Raw genomic sequence first — 26,763 nt, forward strand, 5'->3', positions numbered from 1 at the left:
TGTATGGTGTATGTGCATGGATTTTTTCATTTTTGTGTTTAAATACAGACAGTAGAACATATGGAGTCTGAGCAAACTTCTTTTAAAGGTGACCTTTCAAAGGACATCGGAGAGTTGGTTTTTTTCACTTCTTTTGCTACTTTATGATGTACAAAGGACAAGTATATGTGTGCGTATGTATTTTCTGTTTACATTAGAGTTTAGGCTTTGTCTACCTTCTTTTTCCATTAAAGAGTCAGATGAACTAGTTAGGTTTGTGGCATTACTGATACTAAAGAGGGTGATGTCGGGTTGACTGAAAAGAGAAATCTTTTTCTTCACTGTTAACACTTTTTTGTTTGCTTTTTGTTTAACCTATATGCAAATTAAATGCCTAACAATTAGAAGGAAGAGTATCCTTATTAGAGATGTATTTCCTCTACCCCTTTATTGAAGGGATGAAAAAATTCTCAATCCTCTTATCCGGGCCTTCAAATATATACTTAGTAAAAATAGAAAAGACAAGACTTGATGCTAGTAAGGTATAAAACATTTGGACCTTCGTTATACATCATGAAGAAGGAAAAAATGAAAAAAAATAAAGTCCCTTCCTCTCCCTTTTATTTTTTCCTTGGCAGGTCACCTTTTGAAGGACATTCTCAACTCAAAATTTATATTTCTGGATCTGAAACCTTTTTATTTACTTAAGCCATGACTTGTTTAAAGAAAACAAACAAAAAATCTTAAAGGGGATTGAACTATTTTTCTCTTCCTTTTCAGCCTATTTACTTAGAGTATTTGATAGTACTATGTGCATAATCAGTTTCTTATCTGTGTTGATAGTAAGTGTCACTTCCTACTCTCCTGTTTTAACTTCCTTACGTCATGCTAATCTGCTGTGGGAATACGTATGCATGTGTTTTTTCTAGACAGTGCATGTGGAGCTGCTGACATGTCACAGCTGTGGAGCTGCTGACATGTCACAGTTCAGCCGGATGTTGCTGCTGACTAACTCAGGGCTTGTCTACACTGGCACTTTACAGTGCTGCAACTTTCTCGCTCAGGGGTGTGCAAAAAATGCCCCCCAAGTGCTGCAAGTTTCAGCGCTGTAACGTGCCAGTATAGACAGTGCACCACTGCTGGGAGCCACGCCCCTTGTGGAGGTGTTTTTTTTAGAATGCTGGGAGAGCTTTCTTCCAGTGCTGTGCCACCACTACACAAGCCACGTTAAAGTGGTGCCGTGGCAGTGCTTTAACATTGCCAGTGTAGACAAGCCCTCGTGTATATATATGTATGTGTGTGTATATATAAAATTGATTGGTTAGGGAAATTGTATTGGTCTTGCAGGAACCAAGGTGTAACATCACCTCCTAGACACCTGCCAGAGCCAAGTAAATGAGCAACTGGGTGTGTGTCTGGGGGTCCGCTTCCTCGGACCCTTTCAGTGAGTCATGGAGACAGCCTGTTTCCCTCATTCAATCCTCACTCTATTCTCTGGTGTTAGAGAGTGAAAATTTCCCACACTCCCTTGATACCTTTCATATGGCTGTACGAGCGGCTGGAGCTGAAGGAAACCTCAAACCCTCTTGGGGCAAGGAGAAATGGAAGAAGAGATGTAGGAATGTTTTCAGCCCGTGCCTATCCCCGTTCTTTCAGGATTGGGGACTCTGTGTGTGTTTTAGAGGCCCCTCAGTATCCTGCTCAGAACATGGAAAGTAATGGTGGAGGAAATGTGGTAGGAGATAATGACCCTCACTGAGTCCTGTGTACAAGTGGAATAGGTATAGAAAGTAGAGGGAGTCTTAGCTCCACAGATGCCTCCTTGGGATTAGGGTGCAAAACGGAGTAGGAATAGAGCATGCTTGGGGTCAGGTGGGCCCTTAATCCCTTTGACCAGGGAGCATCACTGGACTGGTTTTAGGGGAAAGGGGAAATGATGGGGCCCTCACTCCTCTGCTCCTCCCTGCAGGGGTGGGGAGTCAATATGGTTCCAAAGCCAAACAGGAAGGGGTAGAGAATGCTGATATTAGTGCTACGGTCACCAGCAAGGGGAGGAGCAAACCCTTCATTGTGGGGGGCATACCTAAGAGGCATGCCCCCCACAATGCTCCACTATTTGTGCTCTTGCAACTATCATCAAAAGCATTTGGAAATGAACTTGCATAACTGATGGGATGTTTGGCCCTGAATTACCCAAAGGTCCCAACGGCAGTCTGTGATTACTTCTCTGCTAGTGCCACTCACGTAAACCTCAGCAGGGGAGGAAAAAAAATATTTACTGGCATATAAACTTAAGCAAAACAAAAACAAAAATGAATTTTGGGTAAACACATTTATGTAGTACATTATTTACAAATAAAGGCTATTTTGGAAATGTTGACAATGTTCTTTTAAATGGCAAAATAAAAAATATTTGGCTGCTTAGTGCTAGATGCCAGATTCAGCCTTGTTAAGCAGATGCAACTCTACTGACTTCAGTGGAGTTTAGTACACTTGCACCAAGCCTAACTTTTCACCAGTCTCAAATTCCAAGTGCCAAAGTAATTTTTTAAAGCTTCCTTTTCAAAAATTTATATTGGAAAAAATATAAATTTGATCAATTTATTACACAGAAAATCTTAACAAAGAGTTCCAGGAATAAAAATCTTTATAGCACTAGTGTTCAGTTTACAATATCAAGATTATTTTAACTTGTAAATAGCATGCAGCTTTATGACTAGTCTTCATAATGAAACATATCTCAACTTGCTTTCTCTCTCTTCCTTTTTCTTTTAAGATGGTTTAGCCTAGAGTCCAAACAGGGGAAAAGAACTAAAGACAGAGGAGAAATCAAAGTCAATATTCAGTTTATGAGGAATAATATGACAGCAAGCATGTTTGATCTGTCAATGAAGGACAAAACAAAATCCCCTTTTGCTAAACTGAAAGACAAAATGAAGGGTCGAAAGAATGATGGGATGCTTTCGGATACATCCTCTGCAATCATTCTGAGTACTCACATACCTGATGCGAACATGGACATGTCTAGTAATGAAATACAAATAAAATCAAAACCAAAAAAACCTTTCCTTTTGGGACCTCAGCGATTATCTTCAGCTCATTCAATGTCTGACTTAACTGGATCACATGTGTCTTCAGAAAAAATGAAATCCAGCACAATTGGGCATACACACCTTTTCAGAAGTCAGTTAGAATCTTTTACTTCTGTTGACGAAAGTGGTAAGTAAAACATGTTTTTCTTCATCTTAGCCATTATGATTGTAGTCTCGTTGCTATCAGTGTGAAAACATTTAAGAATCTATTGCGTTTAGTGCATGCTGTAAATTCCAGACAAAGAAGTTTAAAATTATTTCTCTGTACAGTAGGTTAATTCATAGAAGTCTTGCCTTTTTATTTAGATCAGTAGGTAATGCCCATTTCCTATTTAAATGTTGCCAAGAAACAGGGAATAACCAGCTTCTGTGACTGTTTCATTGCCCATTTTTTCCTAAGTTTAAAGCATACAGTAATAACGTTACATTTTATGTAGCAATCCAATACAAAACATAGTTTAACTGGTCAGAAATGTTTAAGAAAAAAATAATCTGATCATGTTTTTTAGAATGTCCAGAAACTGTCACCAGAGTAACTCTAATGTAGATAAAGAATTAAAAATACTTTTAGTTGTGCAAAATTTCTTTTAGAAAATGACAAAAATGTATTGTTCTACAACTTCAGACTAGTCACAACCACCTTGTGTGTACAACCTAATTTTCATATCAGCGGTTCTCAAACTTTAGCAGCCCAAGGACCCCCATTTTGATTTAAAATTTTTCACAGATCCCCAAGCCGGCTTCTAATTTTCCTTGGGGGTGCTCAGCCCCTGCTCAGCCCCAGACCCTGGCCTCACCCCACCTCTTCTCTGCCTTTGCCCCTCCTCTTCGCTCCCTTGAGCACGCCCCATCCCCATTCCTCCTCCCTCCCAGCATGTCCTGCATGTTGCTAATCAGTGGGGCCAGTGGCCTTGGACATGATTTGCAGATCCCCCTGGAGTACCCTCGCGGACCTCAGCGTGAAAACCACTGAGATAGAAAATAAGTGCTTATTGCAGAGCATATGGATTCCTTAAAAATTCCTTAACCACATACTGGGAACCACAACCGCTTTGCTTTTTTTTAAAGCTCAGTAAAAATTGTCTCTTGAAATTGGAACCAATTGCAAAACTTCTAAACCTGAATTTAATAACATGAGTTCTCCACTGAACATAAAGTGTGAGGTAATGTCTCACTGCTTATAAACTAACAACAAAATTGTTTGCAGGAAGTCTAAAATCTCCACATAGGAGGACATTAAGTGCTGATACTTCTAAAATGAACCAACTTGACAACACAGCTGATGAAAGCGAATCAGCATCTGAAGCGCAAAATGACCCCTTTACAAATGCGAGTGCTTCATTGCCCCAAAAGTTTGCAACGCTGCCAAGACAGAAAAATCCATTTGAAGAAAGCTCTGCATCGTGGGACCAAAACATAAGTCTGTTTTCCAAGCCTGTTGAAATAAAAAAAGAAATTAAAAAAGAGAAAAAGGAGAAAGTTAGCCTTTTTGAAAGAGTGACTGGAAAAAAAGATGGCAAGAAGTTGGACAAACTTAGCAATGGGGGATCTGACAGTTCCACTGACTTGAAATCACCTAGTGCATTTGAAAGTCATAAGGAGAGTTTTGATTATGATTCACGTAATCCGTTTACAACAAACTTCAAGCCCACAAGCATGTTGCCGGCATCTAGGTAGGTTTTACTTTATTTGGACCTGATGTCTTGAGCATGTTATATAAATGAAAATGTGTTTGTGTTCAAGTATATAATCTTTGTGCTTTATTGTATACGTTTATTTGTAAGTAAAAATGATGAATTTCTTATTACACCCCTACCTCGATATAACACTGTCCTCAGGAGCCAAAAATTTTTACTGTGTTATAGGTGAAACCGCGTTATATCAAACTTGATTTGATCCCCGGAGCCTTCCTCCAGTTCTCCACATCTTAGTACACTCAGAAATATCTGGGTACATTTCCCAACTAGAGGTTTAAAAGGCAAGGTAATGTAAATGATAAACAAATGCACTTGTCTTGCTTAAATTACAAAGAAACCATATACCTGGCCTCATGCAGCATGTATCTGAAGATTATCTGATAGAACCTCAAGGCTGAAATGTCATTTACACAGTTTACATGGAAACCACATGAAGAATGTAAAACTATTCTGTATGTAGGGTTGGAAGGACAGGGTCTGTTTTTCTCAGGCATCAGGATGGCTGACCATTAAGCTTTTAATGTTGAAGGAAGTGTATTGCCTTTTCGAATCTGGGACTTAAGGTTTGAGGTGGTGGCTTTGGTTTTGGTTTTAGTTTTGACCATAGCTGACTGGAGATTGGGATGATACAAGTTTTTGTCTGGATCAAGTGAATCTGAAAAAGACTGGCAATTTTTTTTTGTCTGATTTATTATCTAAGATACCTGGAGCACACATACTCAAAGGTAATTAGGTGGCTAACTTACACACACACACACACACACACACATGTGAACTCTTGGTGGGTCTACCATGCCTCTTGAAATTAATGCGAGTCTTTCTATTGACTACAGTGAGCTTTAGATCAGACCCCAAGTTAATCCTAATTAATTTAGTTTGGCATTTTTGATTAAACAATAATAATTTGAGGAATAGCATTTCCTGACCGTATAGTTAATTGTTGGCTAACTGAGTTCCTGGAAGGAGGCTTTTGTTCATCACCTAGGCAATCCATTAATTGCCCACCTTATTGATCATACTTGCTGTTATAAAACAATACATTATGAAAATAAAAAGTAATTGTATTTGCTACTTCAGAAGTGGGGAGAGATGTCAGTAGTTTGCTTATAGCACCTATTTGTTCCCAACAGTCAAATGAATGCAGTAGCCCTTGGGAAAGCAGGATTTCGTTTTCATTGTTCTGGTAAGCTTAATAAGGGTTAACCTTCTGTTAGAGAATTACAATAAAATCAGCAAGAGTAAGAGATGTTGGAAATATGGAGGTATAGGAACTTGTAATTTCTGATAATCTGAGCTCAGGCAAGAGCTCCTTCTGTACCCTTCAGCAAATCATTTAACCTTTCTGCTTCAGTTTCCTTATTTGTAAAATAGGGATGATGCTTCTGTACCCCTTAAAATTTTTGTGAGAATATTAGAATTGATTAGGGGCTTTGAAGATGTAAAGTATTATGTAAATAGTAAGGTTATTTTCTTCCTTTCTTATTATCTGATGTAAATGTGCATTAGAGACTTCTGTGCTAACTTCTTAATTTTTGAAATCTGTTAGTCTTACAGTAAAAGAAAACACTTTTTGTAAATGTTTATAAATCCATTAGTTCTAAGGCATTTACACTATGCAGCCAATGAAAAGTCACTAAGCATACAATATATGCTAGTATTCTTTGTCATCCTTTAGCAGTAATGGGATTTGTCTTCATAACTCCTAATCCACTGCTTTGAAACTTTTGCCCTATATATTATATTGCATTCATTATTGTAATTGCTCCCATTAATTGATAGAGCTCTCAGGAGGTTGATCTGTGAACACCAGCCATGTTGTCTTTATACTGAACACACCTAAATAAATAGATATTTGTTTCTAAAAATAAAAATCCTTCATAAAATGACCAAACCTTTATGCATCATTTCTGTAAAATTGTTTGTTTAAAAAAATACACTACAGTAGGCTAATAAACTGATGTGAAAATTTCTCAATTTACACCACTTGACAGGTGCTAAAAGAAAAGCATCTTTAATTCTAATGTGTTGTTAGGACCGCTTTAGAGAGATTGTACAAGTTATTAACAAGGTCCTCTGAGACAGGAGACGGGTAATTAACAAGACCTACAGAAAGAGTTTAGGTAATTAATGAGCTTCTGGGTACTGGACACAGGGTAACAAATAGTCCAATAGTTAAAGCTGACAGGTTGTTATTACTATGATCAAATGGCAGATTTAAGAAAGTGAATTGATAGATGTCTGTGAGCTAAGAATCATTTAAAAATAACTATTTTAGATTATATTTCATGACAGTGTAGTCATTATAATGATAATTCTACACTTAAACAGTTCAGGAGCTAGTTCAGATTGAAATTTCTTTACAGAATATCAAATGGATGTAGCACCCCAAAAGGAAAATGACATGATAAGGAGGCATGAGAGGAATTATTACTAAGTGGTATGTAACTATAATCATTGTCTATTTTAGAAAAAAGTCAGTTAAACAGCTGATAAACCTTCTGTGAACTACTTGTTCTAGAAGCTGAGCAGGCTTTGATTGAGTTAAATACATATATAGTAAAATAAGAAGAGCTTTCTCTCCTTACGTGAGTTTTGATCAAACCACTCAGGAAAAAATAAGAGAAATTTGGTTACTTTCTTGATTTCTGGTTTCTTATAAAATACTTCTATATACTGTGTATTTTAAGGAAAGAGGAAGGGAAATATAGAAGTGGAGAAGGAGAGGGTATTCAGATCTCAATAGGATTCTTTGCATATGCATTTAGATATACCAATCTGTTGGCATCCACACAGTTTTGGAAGAAAAATACTATCAATTTGGTCAAAGGCTGTTGATGTGGAAAGGTCACAATAGCATAGGAAGGGGTGGAAATTTACTCACTTTTTTTGTTGATTCCAAAAGAAAATGTATATTGTTTAAAATAGAGGTGTTATTTCCATACTAACTTTGTCACCTCTTTTGTGTATTACATTAATACTGTAATATTAACATCTTTACATTAATTGCATTCAAAGAAATACTTACAAAATTCTTCTAGAAATTGAAATCTTATTTGAATATATATCATAACAAATACAAATAAAACCTGCATTCCTTCTATCCTGTCATCTATAGTGACAATTTATTGTGTTTTTAAATATTCTTTTGCTACTTCAAACACACCTAAAAGGTTCATTTAAAAAAATAAGGTTTTTATTTAATATTCTCCATCTGTTTTGTTTATCTATCTTGTTTTGAGAACCATTCCCAGATTTGACAGTGTTTGTCCCTTCAGTGGATCTCAATGGTTGTGCATGTTCATCATGCTTAACAGTCAGCCCTGGCTGTTGCTGGGTGTCTGATGATGATGACTTTCTCTTTACAAATACTTCAATTAATTGTGAAAGTCTGAAACAACAGATTTTTGCATTGCTCCTGTCTTCCTGAGCTCTCATCACTGTATTCTCACCAAACAGCTCTTGCCATCTCTTCATTTTCAGATGCTATTTCACAGAACGTAATATTTGAGAATCAGATGGCACAAAAATTACAGGAGTTTTAAGAGCATCAAAGGCACCAGAACATGCTGAACTGAGGACAAAGAGCAGCACATAATGAAATTTTAAAGCCTGAAAATATACTAAAGTTTCATATGAGTGACTGTTATTTCTCAATTTCGCCCTTAAGCATGATGCACTAGGGCTCTCTTTCTGCAATAAGCTCCATGTGCGTGGATCCCTGCTCTTGCACAGAGCCCATTACAGGAAAGGTGTAAAGGAGTGCAATGTTTCTTATTCCTTTTAAAGGTTACAATGCATCTCTCTTCTTAGCTGCTTTCCTTCCTGCACTTTGTTTAGGAAATACTGCTTCCAGAAAATCCATTATTGTGTCTGCTGCAGTAATGAACTCTCTCTTAATGTATTTGTCTTTTGTCAATCATTCACAAAGCATAGATGTGTAGGCTACACTGTTCTGAATTTTTTTCTTTTTCCTAAATTTTTAAAATTTCTTCTCTGTTAGCAGCTGCATGCATTGTTACTGTATTAACTTTAACTTGGATGGCATTTTATTTATTTTCTTCACTTTCTTCTGCTGGTATTATGAGATTATAGCTAAATTGCCATATTTCTAGTTAAATGAGATTACTAGTTTGATCTCTTAACCTATTGAGAATATTATGAAAATGACAGAATGAGTCGGTGTATTATACTATAGAATTTTAATATGAACTGTGAATTCAGTATGTAAGGCACCAGTCTGACCTTTTTCTGACGCACAGAACAAGTACAGTGCTCGCAGGAGCAGTACAGGATTGCCACCCTGCCAATGTGCTTAATCTCTGATCTGGAAGGATCATCCCTTGTGGTGAGAGAGTAGTTACATCTCCATCATGTCTCTGGCCACGTCCAGACTAGGAATTAAAATCGATTTTAGATACGCAACTTCAGCTACGAGAATAACGTAGCTGAAGTCGAATTTCTAAAATCGAGGTACTCACCAGTCTGGACGGCGCGGCATCGATGTCCGCGGCTCTCCGCGTCGATTCCGGAACTCCGTTCGGATTGATGGAGTTCCGGAATCGATGTAAGCGCGCTCGGGGATCGATACACCGCGTCCAGACTAGACGCGATATATCGATCCCCGAGCAATCGATTTTAACCCGCCGATGCTGCGGGTTAGTCTGGACGAGGGCTCTGTCTTGACATTTGAGCTAAACCTCCAGCTGTGATTGAGGTTTTGTGATGTGAACATGAATGAACTCTGAACAGGGCTGAAACCACCAACCCCCAGGCCATCACAAAGCAACTCTTCAGTGATTGGGTCACTACCTATGCTGGACTGGAACAGTGATGGACTCTTACAGGATATTCTATTAACAGTTTGAATTGGTCTTGACTTGAGTAAATGAATCAGATCTCTGGTTAGAATACCTATTTTATAAATACTAGTGGTGCTTAAAGTTCATGTCACTAAATAATTACAAGATTTTAAAAGCTTTTACAGTCTTGTAAATGCATATTAAGGCATATAAAATCCTTTGAAATTCAGTTCCTGCGCATATATAATAGACTCCACTCAGAGCAGAATGCATTGGCTATTCAAGTCTTTAAAAAATTGTAATTGCTTTAGGTTATTTTCTCAAATTTCATTTATTCAAGTGAAGTTGTTTTTTAATTTAAACCAATGCACAAAGAATCTAAAACTGATAAACTTCTCTCTTTTTTTCTCACTGATGTAAAAATAAATTAATAATAGAGCTAGTTCTTAAGTCTTCAGAAATAGTTCTTGAACTTGAGGCTTTAAATACCTAATTTTAATCTGGAGTGAATTTTTCCAGCTGAGTTATAGATCCCTGAATTTGTGCCTTATAATTCAAGTGCTTACAAAACCTAAACTGGAGTGACCTGAATGATCCATAGTACATCTCTTGAGGATGAAACATCATTAATCATTTAGCTAGAGGACCATCTGTTCAAAACTTGATGTCTTAGCTTGGTATAATAATGCCTAATAAAAAGAGAAATATTTAAATGCTTAGAAATATTCCCTTTTTATTTAAGGTTATTGTCATTAGCCAATTTTGCTTATAGAAACTGTAATAAAATTCAGGCTGGCATATAGAACAAAATCATTGCAGCTTTATATTTGAGGTTCAAATAGTTTTTTAATCTCTGTGCAATTATTCAGTTATTGCACTTGCATGATTAATACTGTAGTAATCTGGAGATAGTACTGCTTATATCTAGTGGTTGTATTCAAAATGCAAGTTAACTTATTTTCAAGGTACTTATATTTGAAACTACCTCGAAGGGCTTGTCTACCTTTAAAAACTACAGCGGTGCAGCTGCACTGCTGCACTGCTTCAGTATAGACACTACTTATGCCAAAGGGAGAGGGGTTCTCCCACTGGGGTAGGTAATCCGCCTTCCCAAGAGGTGATAGCTAGGTCAGCAGAATTTTTCCTTCAACCTAACCTTGTATACCCCAAAGGTTAGGTTGGATTAACTACATTGCTCGGGGTGTAACATAGCTTGCTTGACCTAACTTTTTATTGTAGACCAGGTCTGAGACAGTGTAAGCCATTATCCCAGAAGGACCCCTGTGCATGGCATACCACACTTGTTCTTCTTTCAGCACTGTCAGAAAGCCCCATTATGCATCTTGGATCTGCCTTTAACCCACTGTAGAACTGACTCTTCGCTGCCGTGTAACTTCTGCTGCAATTTACACGTGTGCAAAGCGGGGTAAAACTACCATTCTCAATTGGCATTTTACACCCACTTTTTATTTTCTTTGCACACATGTAAATGGCTACATAAGGTACATAGCAGTGGAGAATTATGTCCTTTATCTTTTGTTTGTAAATATAACAAAGCCACCTCCAGTAAGGTGTTATAAAATAATTATATTTCATGTTTGCGCTTTTTCAAAAGAAAAAATGTAATTTCAAATCTCATAAATTATACTTCTTTTAAAAGAAGTATTATTTCAGTTTGCATTAATATTAATCCTTAAAAAGTATTTGTTTGAAGTTTGCTAAGTTACTAAAAAAAGTTCTTGACCTATATTTCACTTCCACCACATTCTGTTTTTCTCTCTGCCTCTATTCAGCAGCCACTCTTTTCTTTTATACATGAATAGGCAGGCTGTTAGTTGTGATAGAAACTCAGTTTAACAGCTGACAGTCATTTAGTACAATGGATCAGATTAAGTCCAATATCTGAGAACATTTGTGGTTTATTGGTTAGAACACCAAAGGATCTAGGTTCCGTTATCCGATCTGTGGAGAATATTTATTATGTGACTCAGGACAAGTCACAACCACTTTTCCACAGTTCACACCAATCTTTAAAATTAGTCTAACCCCTCGTTGAGAGGGTGACGTGTGGTCTAAGTTTTGCAAAGTTCTTTGGATTCTCTGCATGAAAATTTCCATGTAAATATAATTTCATTAGTAACATGATTGGTATAGCACTTAAGCCTTGACTATACTGCCACTTACAGCACTGAAACTTTCTTCACTCAGGGGTGTGAAAAACACACTCCTGAGTTGTCATAACCTAGTCCCAGATTAGCGTCCAAAATATGGGGGTTAGCATGAAAACCTCCAAGCTTAGTTACCAGCTTGGACCTGGTAAAGCTGCCACCACCCAAAAAATTAGAGTGTTTTGGGGCACTCTGGTCCCCCCAAAAACCTTCCCTGGGAACCCCAAGACCCAAATCTCTTGAGTCTCACAACAAAGGGAAATAAAACTGGAGGTGCTGTGGCTGTTTCAGTGGTTGGCATGGAATCCGGGTCCACTACCTCTGTTTGGGTCTCTGGTAACACAGACGGGGCGTCTGTGGACGGCTCAGGAACAGGAATGGGTCTGGAAGCTTGCCTGGTTTGGCTACGTGTAACCATTCCCACTCTCTTGGCCCGCTTCACCTGGTTGGCCAAGTCTTCCCCCAGTAGCATGGGGATGGGATACTTGTCATAGACTGCAAAAGTCCACATTCCTGACCAGCCTTTGTACTGGACAGGCAGTTTAGCTGTAGGCAAGTCTACAGCTTGTGACATGAAGGGGTAAATTGTCACTTTGGCCTTTGGGTTGATGAATTTGGGGTCTACGAAGGATTGGTGGATAGCTGACACTTGTGCCCCCGTGTCTCTCCACGCAGTAACCTTCTTTCCGCCCACTCTCAAATTTTCCCTTCGCTCCAAGGGTATTTGAGAGGCATCTGGGCCTGGGGATCTTTGGTGTGATGGTGGTGTAATGAACTGCACTCGGTTGGTGGTCTTTGGGCAGTTGGCCTTGATATGTCCCAGTTCATTACACTTGAAGCATCTTCCATCTGACGGGTCACTGGGTCGAGGTGAGTTACTGGAGACTGGTGAGGTGGAAGAATAGGGCATCTGTGGCTTTACTTGGGTTGTATGTGGGGTCTTTGACTGTCCTCGGTTGTAGGGTTTATGGTCGGTGTGCCCCCTGGGGTATTCGTTCCCCTTGACAGTAGCTTTCTTGCTTTCTGCCACTTCCATCCATCTGGCTCCAATCTCCCCCGCCTCGGTGAGATTTTTGGGTTTTCCATCTTGTATGTACCGTGTTATGTCCTCAGGAACACCATCCAAGAACTGCTCCATTTGTATGAGGAGGTGCAGTTCTTCCAAGGATTTAACATTGTGTCCTGATATCCAGGCCTCATAATTTTTCTCAACGTAGTAGGCGTGTTTGGGAAATGACACATCTGGTTTCCACTTTTGGGTTCTGAAACGCTGACGGGCATGATCCGGGGTGATCCCCATTCTGTATCTGGCCTTGGTTTGAAAAAGTTTATAGTCGTTCATGTTCTCCTTAGGCATTTCAGCTGCCACCTCTGCTAAAGGTCCACTGAGCTGTGGCCTCAATTCTACCATGTACTGGTTTTCAGGGATGCTGTACTCAAGACAGACTCTTTCAAAACTTTCCAAGAAGGCCTCAGTGTCATCACCTGCCTTGTAGATGGGAAATTTCCTGGGATGTGGAACCATAATTGGCGAAGGGTTGTTAGGATTGGCTGGAGCCTGTTGCTTAGCCTTTTCTAATTCCATGGCCTGTCGGTGGGCCTCCCTCTGTTTTTCCAACTCTCGTAGGTGGGCTGCATTGTTGGCTTCTTCTTGTTTTTGTAGCCTTTCCATCTCTTGTTTGTGAGTTGCCTCTCTTTCTCTTTCTCTCAGCTCCATCTTTTTTTGTTTTATTTCTAGTTCCTGTATTTTTTTTTCCATATCTCGCCTGTGCTCGGCGTCTTCGATTTGTTCTTCGGCCTCCATTTTTGTCGTCTTAGGCATGGTTCCTGTTTTCTTGTGTTGAGGTGCCCTATGGTGTTTATCTTCTGAACTGCAGGTTCTCTGTTGCCTCCTGGGGTCTGCCTAGCAACAGTGCCTTTTTCCCTTTCTTCCTCTAGCTAATCTTTTAAATGTAAAGTAAACCAGAAAACGACTTTATTTGCATGTGTATAGTGCTGGTAATTGCCACCTAATGGGAGTGCTATTGTCTGACAAAAGACCCATAATAGTTCCTTAATGGTTCCTTGCTTAATATGCAAACCAGAAACTGTAAGAGAGAGCAGAGAAAAAAAAATTCTCTCTGGTTCCCTTTAAAACCAAACTGTGTCTGCTTAAAAGCCCCTAGCAGAGAAAAGAAAAATATAATATTCCTACTGGCTTCTGGATTCTCTCTTTCCCACAAATGCTGCCACCATGTCATAACCTAGTCCCAGATTTGGACCTTAGCATCCAAAATATGGGGGTTAGCATGAAAACCTCCAAGCTTAGTTACCAGCTTGGACCTAGTAAAGCTGCCACCACCCAAAAAATTAGAGTGTTTTGGGGCACTCTGGTCCCCCCAAAAACCTTCCTTGGGGACCCCAAGACCCAAATCCCTAGAGTCTCACAACAAAGGGAAATAAACCATTTCCCTTCCCCCCTCCAGGTGTTTCCTCCCTGGGTTCCTGGAGAGATACACAGAAGCAAGCTCCGTGAATCTAAACAGAGGGATTCCAGTCCTGGAAACAGAAGTACTTCCCTCTTCTTCACCCAGAGGGTATGCAAAGTCAGGCTAGTAAATCTAACACACACAGATTTCCCCCTGACTTCTTCCTCCCACCAATTCCCTGGTGAGCACAGACTCAATTCCCTGGAGTTCCCCACTAAAGAAAAACTCCAACAGGTCTTAAAAAGAAAGCTTTATATAAAAAGAAAAAAAAAATACATAAAAATGGTCTCTCTATATTAAGGTGACAAATACAGGGTCAATTGCTTAAAAGAAATATGAATAAACAGCCTTATTCAAAAAGAATACAATTCAAAGCACTCCAGCAACTACACACATGTAAATACAAAAAAACAAACCTATCTTTGCACTCACAACTTGGAAACAGAAGATTAGAAAGCCAGGCAACAGAAATCCTCTCATAGCCGAGAGAGAGACAGATTTAAGACCAGAACAAAGGACTCACACACAAACTTCCCTCCACCCAGATTTGAAAAAGTCTTGTTTCCTGATTGGTCCTCTGGTCAGGTGTTTCAGGTTACTTCTTTCCAGATGTAAGAGACATTAACCCTTAGCTATCTGTTTATGACATGAGTGATGCAAGTTTTTCCGCACTATAAAGTGGCAGTGTGTAGACAGTCCTGGCTCCAGCGCTGGTAGCTGTTCCTCTTGTGGAAGTGGTCCCAGCATTGGAGCCTTGACTACACAGCCATGTTAAAGCGGTGCTGCTGCCGCACTTAACATCACCTGTGTAGATATACCCTAAATTAGTAATATAGTAAGTACTCTTCAAATATGAGGAAAAGGTTCCTGCCTTGAAGAGTTTACAGTCTAAGGCCCCAATTCTGCAATGAGCTCTGTATACAAGACTCCTTGAATCTGCAAGGAGCCTCACACTGACTTTAATGGAGCTCCGTAAAAGTATAAGAGTCTGCTCGTGCATAGCTTATTGTAGAATCAGAGTTTCTTAACTCCTTAGGATGCAGATTCATAGAAATGTTAACAAAATAGAAGGATGGCAACAACAAAAATTCCTGGTGGTATTTTTGCAGCCTTGTGGGTCACACAAATTCCAGAAGGCCCTGGATGATGGCTTTGTGGCAGGACAATTTATATAGCAGTGAATCCCAAAACGTTGTTCACCAGAAACTCATTGGGAAGTAGATCGCAATAATGTGCCCAATTCATCCTTCTATAGGTGCCATATTGCACTGTAATTCTCCCTAGGAAGTGGTGTCTGCATTACTAGCCTGCTATTGCTGGTAATATTTGAAGGAAAGTTAGTGTCATTAACTATATCATCTGCATGTATTTCTTTTTCCCCTACTGTATGTTGGTAGTAGGATTATATTATGTATATTTTTATGAAAATAAATTTACAGTTAATTTCAAGTTCATGAAACTTTTTTTCTTTTTTTCTTTTTTTCTTTTTTTTTATTAGTAAGAAACCTGAAAGGTGCATCACTTCTGAGTAAAGAAACATTCTGTAGTCCAAAGATTTTGGATAGGAGTGATCTACTTCAGCTTAAAAATGCCCATGTTAAGTAAAGTAAAAAAACAAATTGGTGTAACTTGGAAATTACCTGTAAAATGTGCATAGTATAACATATGGTGAAAGCACTCACTGAGCTGTGTTAATATTACATTAACCAAGAAGATTTTAATACTTTGAATAGTAAAGACTAATGTAAATACATACCGTATACTGAAAAGTTATATACAGTAGTGATTGTATAATTAATCTGAAGAGTGAACGATGAGTATCTAAAAAGCTCTTGTTCCTTGGGGGAAATATGATTTACATACAGTATGTTAGAAGTGTTTGCCACATACTTGTTACAGTGTTAAAGTAAACTGCTCCAGCTGTAGTATTTTTAAATTAGTTGTATAACCGTTTTTTAAAACATTGCTTTAATCTCTAGATATTTAGAAACCAAGTATTTAAACAGCCAATACATCTAATGTTTTATTTGTTTACCATCATAAATCTTCAAGAACATAAGTCTCAATCATAAAACTGATCAGAGCAACTTAGAAAGGACTATTCAAGTAATGTACAACTACCAAACTCTTTCCAGGTGGCTGTATTGGAAGGAAAATTAGGTATTTTATATCACTGGGATTAAATAAATGTATTTAGCTGGTGGAAAAATCATACACACATGATAAATTAAGTATAAAATAATATATTTTTATGGTTGTGATGCAAACCAAGACAACCCATAAAATCATAACTATGGTAAGTCTGTCTGTCTTAGCTTATATCATTTTTTCTCTAGTCACTTTTTTCATTGTGACAGGACTTAAGGGGAGTTTCAGCTGTGACTTCAAATAAGTTAAAGTTGAAGTCAAAGTAATAAAAGCCAGGAAATTCAAACAGGTTTTACTATTTAATAAAATTTAGATTCTAAAAAATAGTTGCAGTAAAATAAAGGGTCTGATTTAACCTGATAAAAATAACAGATATAAATAATATAACCCTTAGGAAGCTAGCTGATTCCCAGGTGAGTGACATGGGAGAATTGGCTAATTACTATGCTAGGTAGAATTTTCTGTGCTCAAGAGGGAGCTTGGGTTTCTGGCATTTGGATGTTAGACAGGTCTCTTGATTGGAATACTTCTCTTCCTGCACCATTTCATGGCAGCTGATTTTGCTCTCCTCATTGGCCTGTTCTGCTGACATAATTTACTTCCCTTGTGCTAAGTCATGATCCCTCTTCTAGAGAGTAGAACTGATAAAGGGGTGTTTGCATTGAGAGACCAGGCATGAAACATTCATGGAAGCCAGCATGGGACCTGGATGTAGAGTTTGACGATATGGTTAGCAGTGGAAAATTGGGAAGTGAGCATGCTGCAGGCAGTGTGTGCAGTTGTTAGGTGTGGTTCTGGCAATCTGGAGTCAGGGAAGGGGTGTGAAATGCCTTGATTCCTTTAGGATGATGGACGAAATAGGAACAAGAAGCTAGTTGAGCTTCCTTAATGTTCTTTGGATTAAGTGTCTGTTTCTCACCATCGTGCTTACATACTGTACATGTGGCATGTAGGACTTGTCTGAAACTCCTTCTACATCAAAAGTTTGCATCGCTCAGGGCAGTGACAACAATTTCAAACATCACAATATTTTGTTGCTTTGATGATGGAAGTAAAGGCCTTATTGTGTTTTAACAATATTTTGTACTTTTCCCCTTGTATTAATTGTGATCTCTCACCCGTAGGAAAAAACACTTGATCATTTTTTCTCATTTGAGTGTCATCAGAATGCTTTGCATTATACATTCATAAAGAAAAATGTGGTCACTGCCTCAGAGTTCTTACGGTCTAAGATACTAATCCTGCAAACACTTACGTATGTGTCTAAGGTTATATCTACACTGCGTATCTTACAGCGGCACAGCTGTGCCACTACAGCCGCGCTGCTGTAAGGTATGCGGTGTAACTGCTCTTTTTTGGCAGGAGAGAGCGCTCCTGCCAACAAAATAAAACCACCCCCAACAAGGGGTGGTAGCTTTGTTGGCGGGAGAGCATCTCTTGCTCACAAAGCGCTGTCCTCACCAGCGCTTTTCATCAGTAAAACTTTTGTTGGTTGGCATGTGTGGGGTTTTTTGTCTTTTTTCCGCACCTCAACCAACAAAAGTTTGAGCAACAAAAGTGCAATGTAGACAAAGGCTAACTTTACTTTCATAAATAATCCCATAAAAAAATTAATTGGAATAACGCCCTTCTGACACACACATACTAAAGCCTTGTCTACAGTTAAAAGCTTTTCCACTTTAACTATGCTGACATACTTACTTAAAGTAGCAAAAAAACTCAACAAATCCTAGTGAAGATGCCATTATACCAGTATAAAAAATATTTATGCTGGTATATCTTATTCTGGTTAACGAAGCACAATAAGGGCATTATTGATATAAAGCACCTTATTCTAGTATAACTGTGTCTACACTAGAGCTTTTACTGGCATAATTAAGCTAATTTTAAAAAAATCATCCCTTACTAACAATAAGTATGCCAGAAAAACTTAAGTGTAGACTGGGTCTTAAGTTGGAGGTACCATGTTTGTGGCAGATTGTTGGGTGAATTATCATTGAAAACACTTCATAGGAGTAATGTAAACACTGGAATAGATTGCCTAGGGAAGTTGTGGAATCTCCATCTCTGGAGATATTTAAGAGTAGGTTAGATAAATGTCTATTAGGGATGGTCTAGACAGTATTTGGTCCTGCCATGAGGGCAGGGGACTGGACTCGATGACCTCTCGAGGTCCCTTCCAGTCCTAGAGTCTATGAGTCTATGAATGTATTACACGGGAGGGATTTGAAAGAATAGATGAAGGTTATTTTACCATACAGGACTGGAGTTAAAGGAGCTACATGGATCAAGGTACTAAAAAAGAACAGAAGGAATAAATAAGCAGTGTTTAGTAGCAGCAGAAGTCAGCTGATCTACCAATTATCTCGTTCTTTTTCTTAGGCGTCTTTGGGCCCAATGTCATCTTAATGAAGCTTATTTTAATATCTTAGTCATTTTGGATTATAATGGCAATTTTAAATTACACTTTCCATACTATTCCTACTAAACTTAATAGATAATTTAAGTTCAGATCATGCGTGCGGTGACTGAGCAATAGTCCTATTAAAATTGATTTTTACTTTGCATGTGAGCAGCGGAATGCCTTTCTAATAGCCAATACGTACAAAATGCACTGTGTGAAATAGTAACCTTGCATATGCACAACACAGTTGTGATGTGTGAGTCAGAAAAAAACAATTTGGCTTTTGGGTCCCAAGATGAGTTGGCAGAGTTGTTTAATTAGAAAAGACACATCTTTTGTCTTGTAAACTGAGCAAACTTAGTTTTGAAGTAAATGAGAAACAATAAATATAAAATACCACAATGCTAATTTTTACAGTCACTTTTGACAGTGGAACCACACTTTAAAAACAAACAGAAAAATGCTTCCAAGCTGTGAACATATTTTTGTCATGTTTCCACAGAAAAACTTCACTGCCAATTTATCAAAGCCTGGGAAAAATAAGGATAGGACCTTAACTATTTTGGCTATGTTGTGTACTGCTACCATTAGAAGAACAGCAAAACTGATATACTTTGTTCTTTCGTCAGTCAGATATACATATTATATACAAACATGTTGCATTGGTTACATCAGTGACTGCAATTAAAAAATCCAAATGGCCTTGTGTAGTTAAGGAAAATTTTCCTGAAGAGATGGAAAGTCTTATGGTCAATACAGGTTTTATATATAGTGTAAAGGAGTATGTCATTTTGTTTCTTTTTACGTAATTATAGTCAAATACGTTAATAAATTAAAGTTAAGGGTGTAGCATTATGAAACAAAAGAAACAAAAAGAGCCCAGTAACTTCAAATACACAACACATGCAGAAAAACCTGTATTTGCAATTTTGGGATATTTTGGGTTCTTAGTCAGTGAGTTATGAGTACAACTGAGAGAGTCTGGAACTGCTCAGGCTCACCTCAAGTTGGAAGAGCTGGCAGGAAACCATGCTAGGCTCAGTGAGACTGTGGCGCTCCCACGGTTAGTTAGTTAGACCTTCTCATTTAAAAAAAAAAAAATTGCAAGTTTTCAGAGCACCTGTTTCTTCCTGCTTCATTCGGAAGGAGAATATTTCCCACTTACGTTTTAAAACTTGAATAGTGTGTGTTTCATTTGTAATCCTATTTGTGTGCAATTGCAGCTAACTGCATACCAAATATAACATTTGCTAATTTTATAGATGGAATTAAGATGCCCGCAGTGTCATAGTAAGTGTGCACATTTTTCAGTTATAAAAAAGTCCCAATAGTTTACATTTCTAATTTCAAAATACAGATTTCATGTACAGTGACTGTTACCCATTCTTCTTTATCTACTATTATGGAAGAGTATCTCAGAACTTGTTTCACAGGAACGTTTAAGTTGTTCAGTGCTATAAAAGATCTTGCTTTCCTTAACCTCTCAGAAACTCAGTTGAGCAGTCGTAGTATTCTGTATCTTGTCTGACATGAGGAAACAGTCCCAAAAGAAAGGTATCCCAAATTAATGCCACACTTCGTTAAATAAAGACATTCTTGGTTTTCACCAAGCTAATTTGATCCAGTTCAGTTAACTCTTTTTTTTTGTCCTCAGAACAGATCACAAAAGGCACCCATGAATGAGTAAGTTCATCATGTGTTTGACACATCAGTGTGAGACTAAAAGGCAGACCTTGTGGGAGGGTTCCTGCCTTTAGATTTGTAGACAATACCTAATGAAAGAGGCCCCTCATTCAAAACTGTTCTATAGTGAACAGGACAGAATGCCTCAGATCACTGTACAAACAGGTATAATAGAAATTAACTAGAACTTGATTTCTCAGACACCTTTTCCCTCACAATTGTGACTGTTCATGTAATCCAGTCTTTCTGTAATATTCTAAATATTGCAGTTGGTTCACTGGACTTCAGTAGAAACCAAAGACCAAACTTTCCTTTTGCTGTATAATTGCAAAATACTTGCTGCATAAATAGGCTTGGGAGAATTCAATGTTGTTGTTGTTTTTTATAATTTGGATGTATTATATCACTTTTTAAACATTTTTTTCATTTTGTATCCATTTTAATTTTCACCATTGCAGGAAATTATGGGAGGAGGGCAATAGATAATAATTATTTAATGACAGTCTATGTTGAGATTCAAAAAGTTGAAGTAAATTTTAATCAAACTCTAAGTTTTCAAGCAGCATTTTTTTTCTTTGTCTGTGAATTTCTGTTACTATAGATAGAATACTTCTTCCACTATGTGTGTATCATGAAATTGACATTTACCAACATTTACCAATAAAAATCTAATCCTTCCAAGCCTATATATAAAATATGCCTGTTCCACTCTTCCATATCAGCTACATATATGATCAAAGGTTTATAGGTTTAGCAAAGGAAGGAATGGACAGCAACAAAATAGCCATTAATTATTTTAGGTTAATTTTTTACATTAAAACTAAAAATGCTGTACTGTGTTTTCATAACTTTAAAATTGTTCTTTCAGATGCTTGTAATAGCCTTTCAGTAGCCTGATATTGAAATGTTTCATTACCAAATTTAATTTTCCTTCTTCATGCACCAGCTTGTTTAATGTATTCATGAGTACTAGGCTACTGAGATTTTTTTTCTTATTCCTTTTAAAAATTAAAGGTGAATTCATTACTCATGAGCCAAGAAGGTTTTAAATTGATCAGAATGGTTTGATACAGGTTACATGCAAGCAAGCATTGAGAAGAGTCCTTTTGCAAAAACTCTGCCTGCAAGTTTCAGCCTCAGCAACTTAGAGTACATGTGTGCTCCTAGGTTATATATAACCCTTATAGTCATACCAAATAGTAGATTTTGTGATATATAATATAGGGGTTGAAAATAATGCTGTCAAATAAATATAATTTATTGCTATAATCCAGAATCGGAACCCCTTTTCCAGAGAGTAAATGTTATTTCAGTAATCATTTTTAACAAGTATAAAGGGACATAGATGCATTGGTTTTGAAAATTAAAATATATTCAGAAAATTATATACATACATGCCTGCCACTTTGACAATGGCAACTTTAGTGTTATCCATATCAGCAATCTCTTGTCTTAGTTAATTTGGGAAAATTTTAAAATAGCTATGTTTTTATATGTGAATAATTTAATAGGTTTGAGCGGTTATTTATTGATCTTCTTATGCTTCTTTTAAAGCAAGTTGCTGTTTATATTTGTACCTTGTCCTTTAGTTTGATCCATATAAAAACAGATAAATGCACTATATACTGTCCTATGTTAAATACTTACTTAATTTTGATTAATACATTGTAACCAAAGCATTCTAAATGTGTGTACACTGTTGGATCTCAAAAAATACTTGTCTATGACTGCTGCAGGGAGTAGAGGAGTTTGGGGTATGTGCTAAATGAAAGCATTGAGCTGGAAGAAGTTTTGTGGGAAGTTTACTAATGGGGATTTTGGAAAATTGAGCAAGGGAGGTGAGGAGCTAAAAGAATCGGATCAGAATAAAACTAGTAGCAGCAATAGTGTTGAGAGGAGAAGAAGAAAAGCTACACAAGTAGCGTAAAACTGGAAGGACAAAAAAAATTGCCCCATGTTAGATCTAGTAGAGAGTAAGCATTATTAATCTGAGATGGTTTTTTCGACCTATGAAATGAGCTAGTGGTTTCAGCTGAGTTTCTGAAAAGCAGATCTCCAATAAAAATACACCAGAAAAACTGGCACTAATAGGTCCCTTTGTAATGACAATTTCAGTCTGGAGATGTATGACAAAGTGGACATCGAAAATTGTATTAGCCTCTCAGCTATAGAGATGATCTTCCTCAGGTCAGAGTTGAAGCATAATGACGGTGTAGTATTTGCAAACTGTGACTTTCATTATCTGAAGTTTACTTGATCTGTGTCCATAGAGAACCTGAATTTCCAGGGCTGTCAGTTGAACAGTTGAATCACTTACCAAAAACCAAAATAAAACAATAATTTTTAAAAGGCTTTTTTCTATTTTCCAATGAAAAATTATAGCAATTTCATGTATATTTAGAGTAGAAAACATGATTTCAAAAAATGCAAATGTGAGTTTTAACTTGATCTAAAATTATGAAGTTCCAAAAAATGCATTTTTTATACTACTGCAGAGCAAATTGTTGAATTACCATTTGCAACCATCTTCCCAAATCCTTCATTTCTGTGTTTAATGGTCAGTATAATTATAATATCATGATTTTAATCTAATATATTTACAGGTTTTAGAAACTTTGCTTACATATTGTTTTATGAAAATCATCTTTGATTTTGTGTCTGTCTTAAACATTTTTGAAGTCAAGAAATTATGTGAATGTTTCCACATTTCAGATAAGCTATTTTAGTAATGTTGACATTAGGTACACAATGGTGTTTTTTGTTGATGAGTACATACCTATAATATTTTGTTTTTTGTTATTCCCCTAGTTTTACTATGAATCCTGCAAGCATTGAAGACTTCAGGAAAAAAAGGGTGAGTGACAGCGTAATGGAGAACTATCAATTCTCCACCTACTTGGTGACTGAAATAGACTAAATAACCAAACTTTTTTTTTTTTAACTTCTACTATGAAAATTTTAAAACCTTTCCTGCTTGTTTTATCCAGTAATTCTTAACGAAAGTCTCTCTTTCCTGGTCGGAGACTGGATTAATTCAAAGGAACTGAAAAGAGACTTAGGCCACGTCCAGACTGGGGTATTAAAATCGATTTTAGATACGCAACTTCAGCTACGTGAATAACGTAGCTGAAGTCGAATTTCTAAAATCGAGGTACTCACTCGTCCAGACGGCGCGGCATCGATGTCCGCGGCTCTCCGTGTCGATTCCGGAACTCCGTTCGGGTTGATGGAGTTCCGGAATCGATGTAAGCGCGCTCGGGGATCGATACATCGCGTCCAGACTAGACGCGATATATCAATCCCCGAGCAACCGATTTTAACCCGTCGATGCAGCGGGTTAGTCTGGACATGGGCTAAGAGACCCAATTTGCAGAGTATATGGAATAACCGCTGAAGTTATAGTGTAGAACAGATCTTCCCAAGGGAAGTAGTGAGACACCTTTTGCTTCAGCCATTTTAAAATAAGTTTGGTCAAAGCACTGAAATGTGTTGGCTGGCAAACAATCCTGCATTGGCAGGGGATGGACTAGATTGACTAGATCAGTGGTTCTCAAACTGTGGGTTGGGACCCAAAAGTGGGTCGCGACCCCATTTTAATGGAATCGCCAGCGCTGGCTCAGACTTGCTGGGGCCTAGGGCAGAAGCCGAAGCCTGAGAGCTTCAACGCAGAATGGCGGGGCTAAGGTTACAGGCCCCCTCCTTGGGGCTGAAGCTCTTGGGCTTTAGCTTTGCTTACCCCCTATTCTACGCCGCCACTTGGGTGGGCTCAGGCTTCAGTCCCCTGGTAATTTTTGTTGGGAGAAGGGGGTCGCGATGCAATGAGGTTTGAGAACTCCGGGACTAGATGACCTAACAGGTCGTTTCCATCTGTAAAGTCTATGATTCTTTATGGAGGACAGTTTTTAGTGGACTAATCAGAATGCAAATCAAGGAAAATGTGTAAATATGGTTAGAAATAGAAATAACAAATGAAGAACAGCAATAAGGCCTTGTAATAAAGAGACTTGAAGTTATTCTTTGGAATGGTTGTTTGGCCCTAGAAATAGCAAAAATATAGTGTGTACTAAGAAAGAACAAAGAAAAAAATTCCACATTTACTATGCAATTTCTTTGTATAAAAGAAAATATAATCTTGCTAGAATTTGTTTTATAAGGAGATCAGATCTTTAAAAGTGAGTTTATTTTCCCTCTTAAAAAAAATAAGTTGCATAGACAGATAGGACTTTATACTGTTTGTATTTTACTGTAGTATGTAAATGACTTGCAATAACTTTTGATGTTTCATAATAAATGCCCAAGTTTTCATAATGTAAGAAACTGGTGGGAGATGTCAGAATGTATGAAGGCTGCCTTTGATCAGATAGTAAACTAAATTCTACCAGACAATTACTTAATCTCTGGTAAAAAGCAACATCAAAAAATTGATTTAACTTGGCAGCTATTGTCTGTAAAGTAACCTTAATTACAGTTTCTATGTGCTTGTAAATGTACTACCCCAAATCGTGTAATTTATTGTTGGCAAAAGCATCGTTAGAATTCTTTTAAGAAATATAATGTGAATTATTTGAATTTAAAGGTAATAAAAGAAATCCTTGATGTTGTGATGTTTCTTTGGAATACCAACTATCCTAAATGTCAGTTGCAGGATTCTGAGGTGGTGTTCATTTAATGCAAGATATAATTAAAAGAAGACACAATCTTTATACCCTTTAGTTTTTGAATGAAACTATTTGAAAAATTTTAATGTTCATGATAATTGTTAAGATATTTGAAGTAATTTATATTAGATTCTGCAATAATAGGCCTCCACCAAGTTAGATTTTTTTCTTCCCTTGGATGTAGTGTTTAGCAATTAAGTTTGTATATCTTCTACTCTGGTGCCAACACCTGTCTCTGAAAGCAATGTTTAAACAGGAGCAGTAGCCAGTTGAAAGGGCAGCGTGAGCTCTTTAAGACCTAATTAAGAACTGAAAGGGAGATGAAGCATGTAGGACAAAAGATGTGAAAGCAGCTGAGATGATATTCCCAGAGCAAAATTCCTCATTAGAACAATAGGGAGATGATCAGAGAATGCCAAGCCTTTATGTTATCTCTGTAGCTCTCCTTCAGTTGCTGTGGATGTCAGTTTGTACCCCAATACATTTGGTTACCAGGGCAACCCTTCTTTAAATATTTTGCTGTATAAAATTTAAATTTTAGCAAAAGATTTTAAAAGATAATTATGCCATAGTAAAGCTTTAGTAGCAAATTTTTTGAAAAGTAAAAATTAGATTATTCCTTAATCCTTTAACGTGCTGTGTTACCTAAATGTTCAAATGGAAACTTAACTCACATTTTGGTTTTTATCCCCATACTATTGGCATTGTCCTTTCCTTAAGTATTAAAACATACTGATATATAGTTGAATCTTTAATTTTCTTTAGCTGGAATTTTCTTATATATCTGCTTCTTAAAACATACATATTACACAGAACATTCTGGGAAACAATATTTAATAGTTAAAAACGTTGTTGCATACTGGATCTAGGTGTTTTCCAAATATAAAATTGAGCGAGCCCTTTATTTTTAAACATGGAAGCTTTAGTAATTTTTTTTCTGATATGTATGAAGTATTAGTACTGTAAACAGAAACATTTCCTTCCTCAGAGTGGAAGAAAATGTGCAAGATACATGAACGACCAAGAATTGGAAATGCTTTCTATTCTGTACATATTATTGGAAATGTGGTACTAAATGATTTGTAAGTTTCACCAATTTAGGTATTTTTATGAAGTGGAAGAAATTATCTGCTATGATAGATGATTTTTTAGTGTTATAAATTGATGATAGCAAATTAACTGTTAATGACTAAATACTGATGTTTAGCTGAAATTCAGTCTTACAGAATCAGTCAGAAATCCTAAAATGTTTAATAGTGCCAAGAGTTACTAATAGAAAACAATCGATGGAGAGAGGTTGGTTAACTTGTAGCATTCCAAATGATTTGCAATACACCATCACTTTTAATTAGCCTTACTTGAAAACTTTGGCCACCTGCATATTTTAATGATGAGATGGATGCAATGTGTAAATATTGAGCTGTGCTGAAATGAAAAGGAGTGAAGCAGGCTACTTCTGTATATATCTACTGCTCAGTATGCTTGCTGATTGTGCCTGATTTATCATTTTTAATGAGAAGATTCAAATGTAAACAAAAATTTTCTCCTAAGCAAGAATTATTTCACCTTATAGTCAACTGAAAGGTTCAGGATTTGAGAGGTTAGATTATTTTACTTAATCAAATGTTTTATATCTTTAAAAGTCCCAGTCTCTGAACTAGATAAAC

At 37.2% G+C, this 26,763-nt stretch overlaps 1 protein-coding gene across 5 annotated transcripts in view; it reads left to right on the forward strand.

Annotated features, from left to right (window-relative positions):
* RAB11FIP2 (RAB11 family interacting protein 2) overlaps window positions 1-26,763 on the forward strand; it is a 47,092-nt gene that overhangs the window by 14,846 nt on the left and 5,483 nt on the right. For 3 of the 5 annotated variants that reach the window (XM_050959017.1, XM_050959015.1, XM_050959016.1), the window contains exons 3-5: window positions 2,756-3,198; window positions 4,279-4,744; window positions 23,247-23,292. In XM_050959017.1, coding sequence (XP_050814974.1) covers window positions 2,756-3,198; window positions 4,279-4,744; window positions 23,247-23,292 — 955 coding nt within the window. Of the gene's footprint in view, window positions 1-2,755; window positions 3,199-4,278; window positions 4,745-7,131; window positions 7,200-23,246; window positions 23,293-26,084; window positions 26,180-26,763 lie in introns of those variants that run through there. The other 2 variants (XM_050959018.1, XM_050959019.1) reach the window with 2 other exon arrangements.

This window comes from Gopherus flavomarginatus, chromosome 6 (assembly GCF_025201925.1).
Source record: "Gopherus flavomarginatus isolate rGopFla2 chromosome 6, rGopFla2.mat.asm, whole genome shotgun sequence".
In the NCBI taxonomy this organism is placed as follows: domain Eukaryota; kingdom Metazoa; phylum Chordata; order Testudines; family Testudinidae; genus Gopherus; species Gopherus flavomarginatus.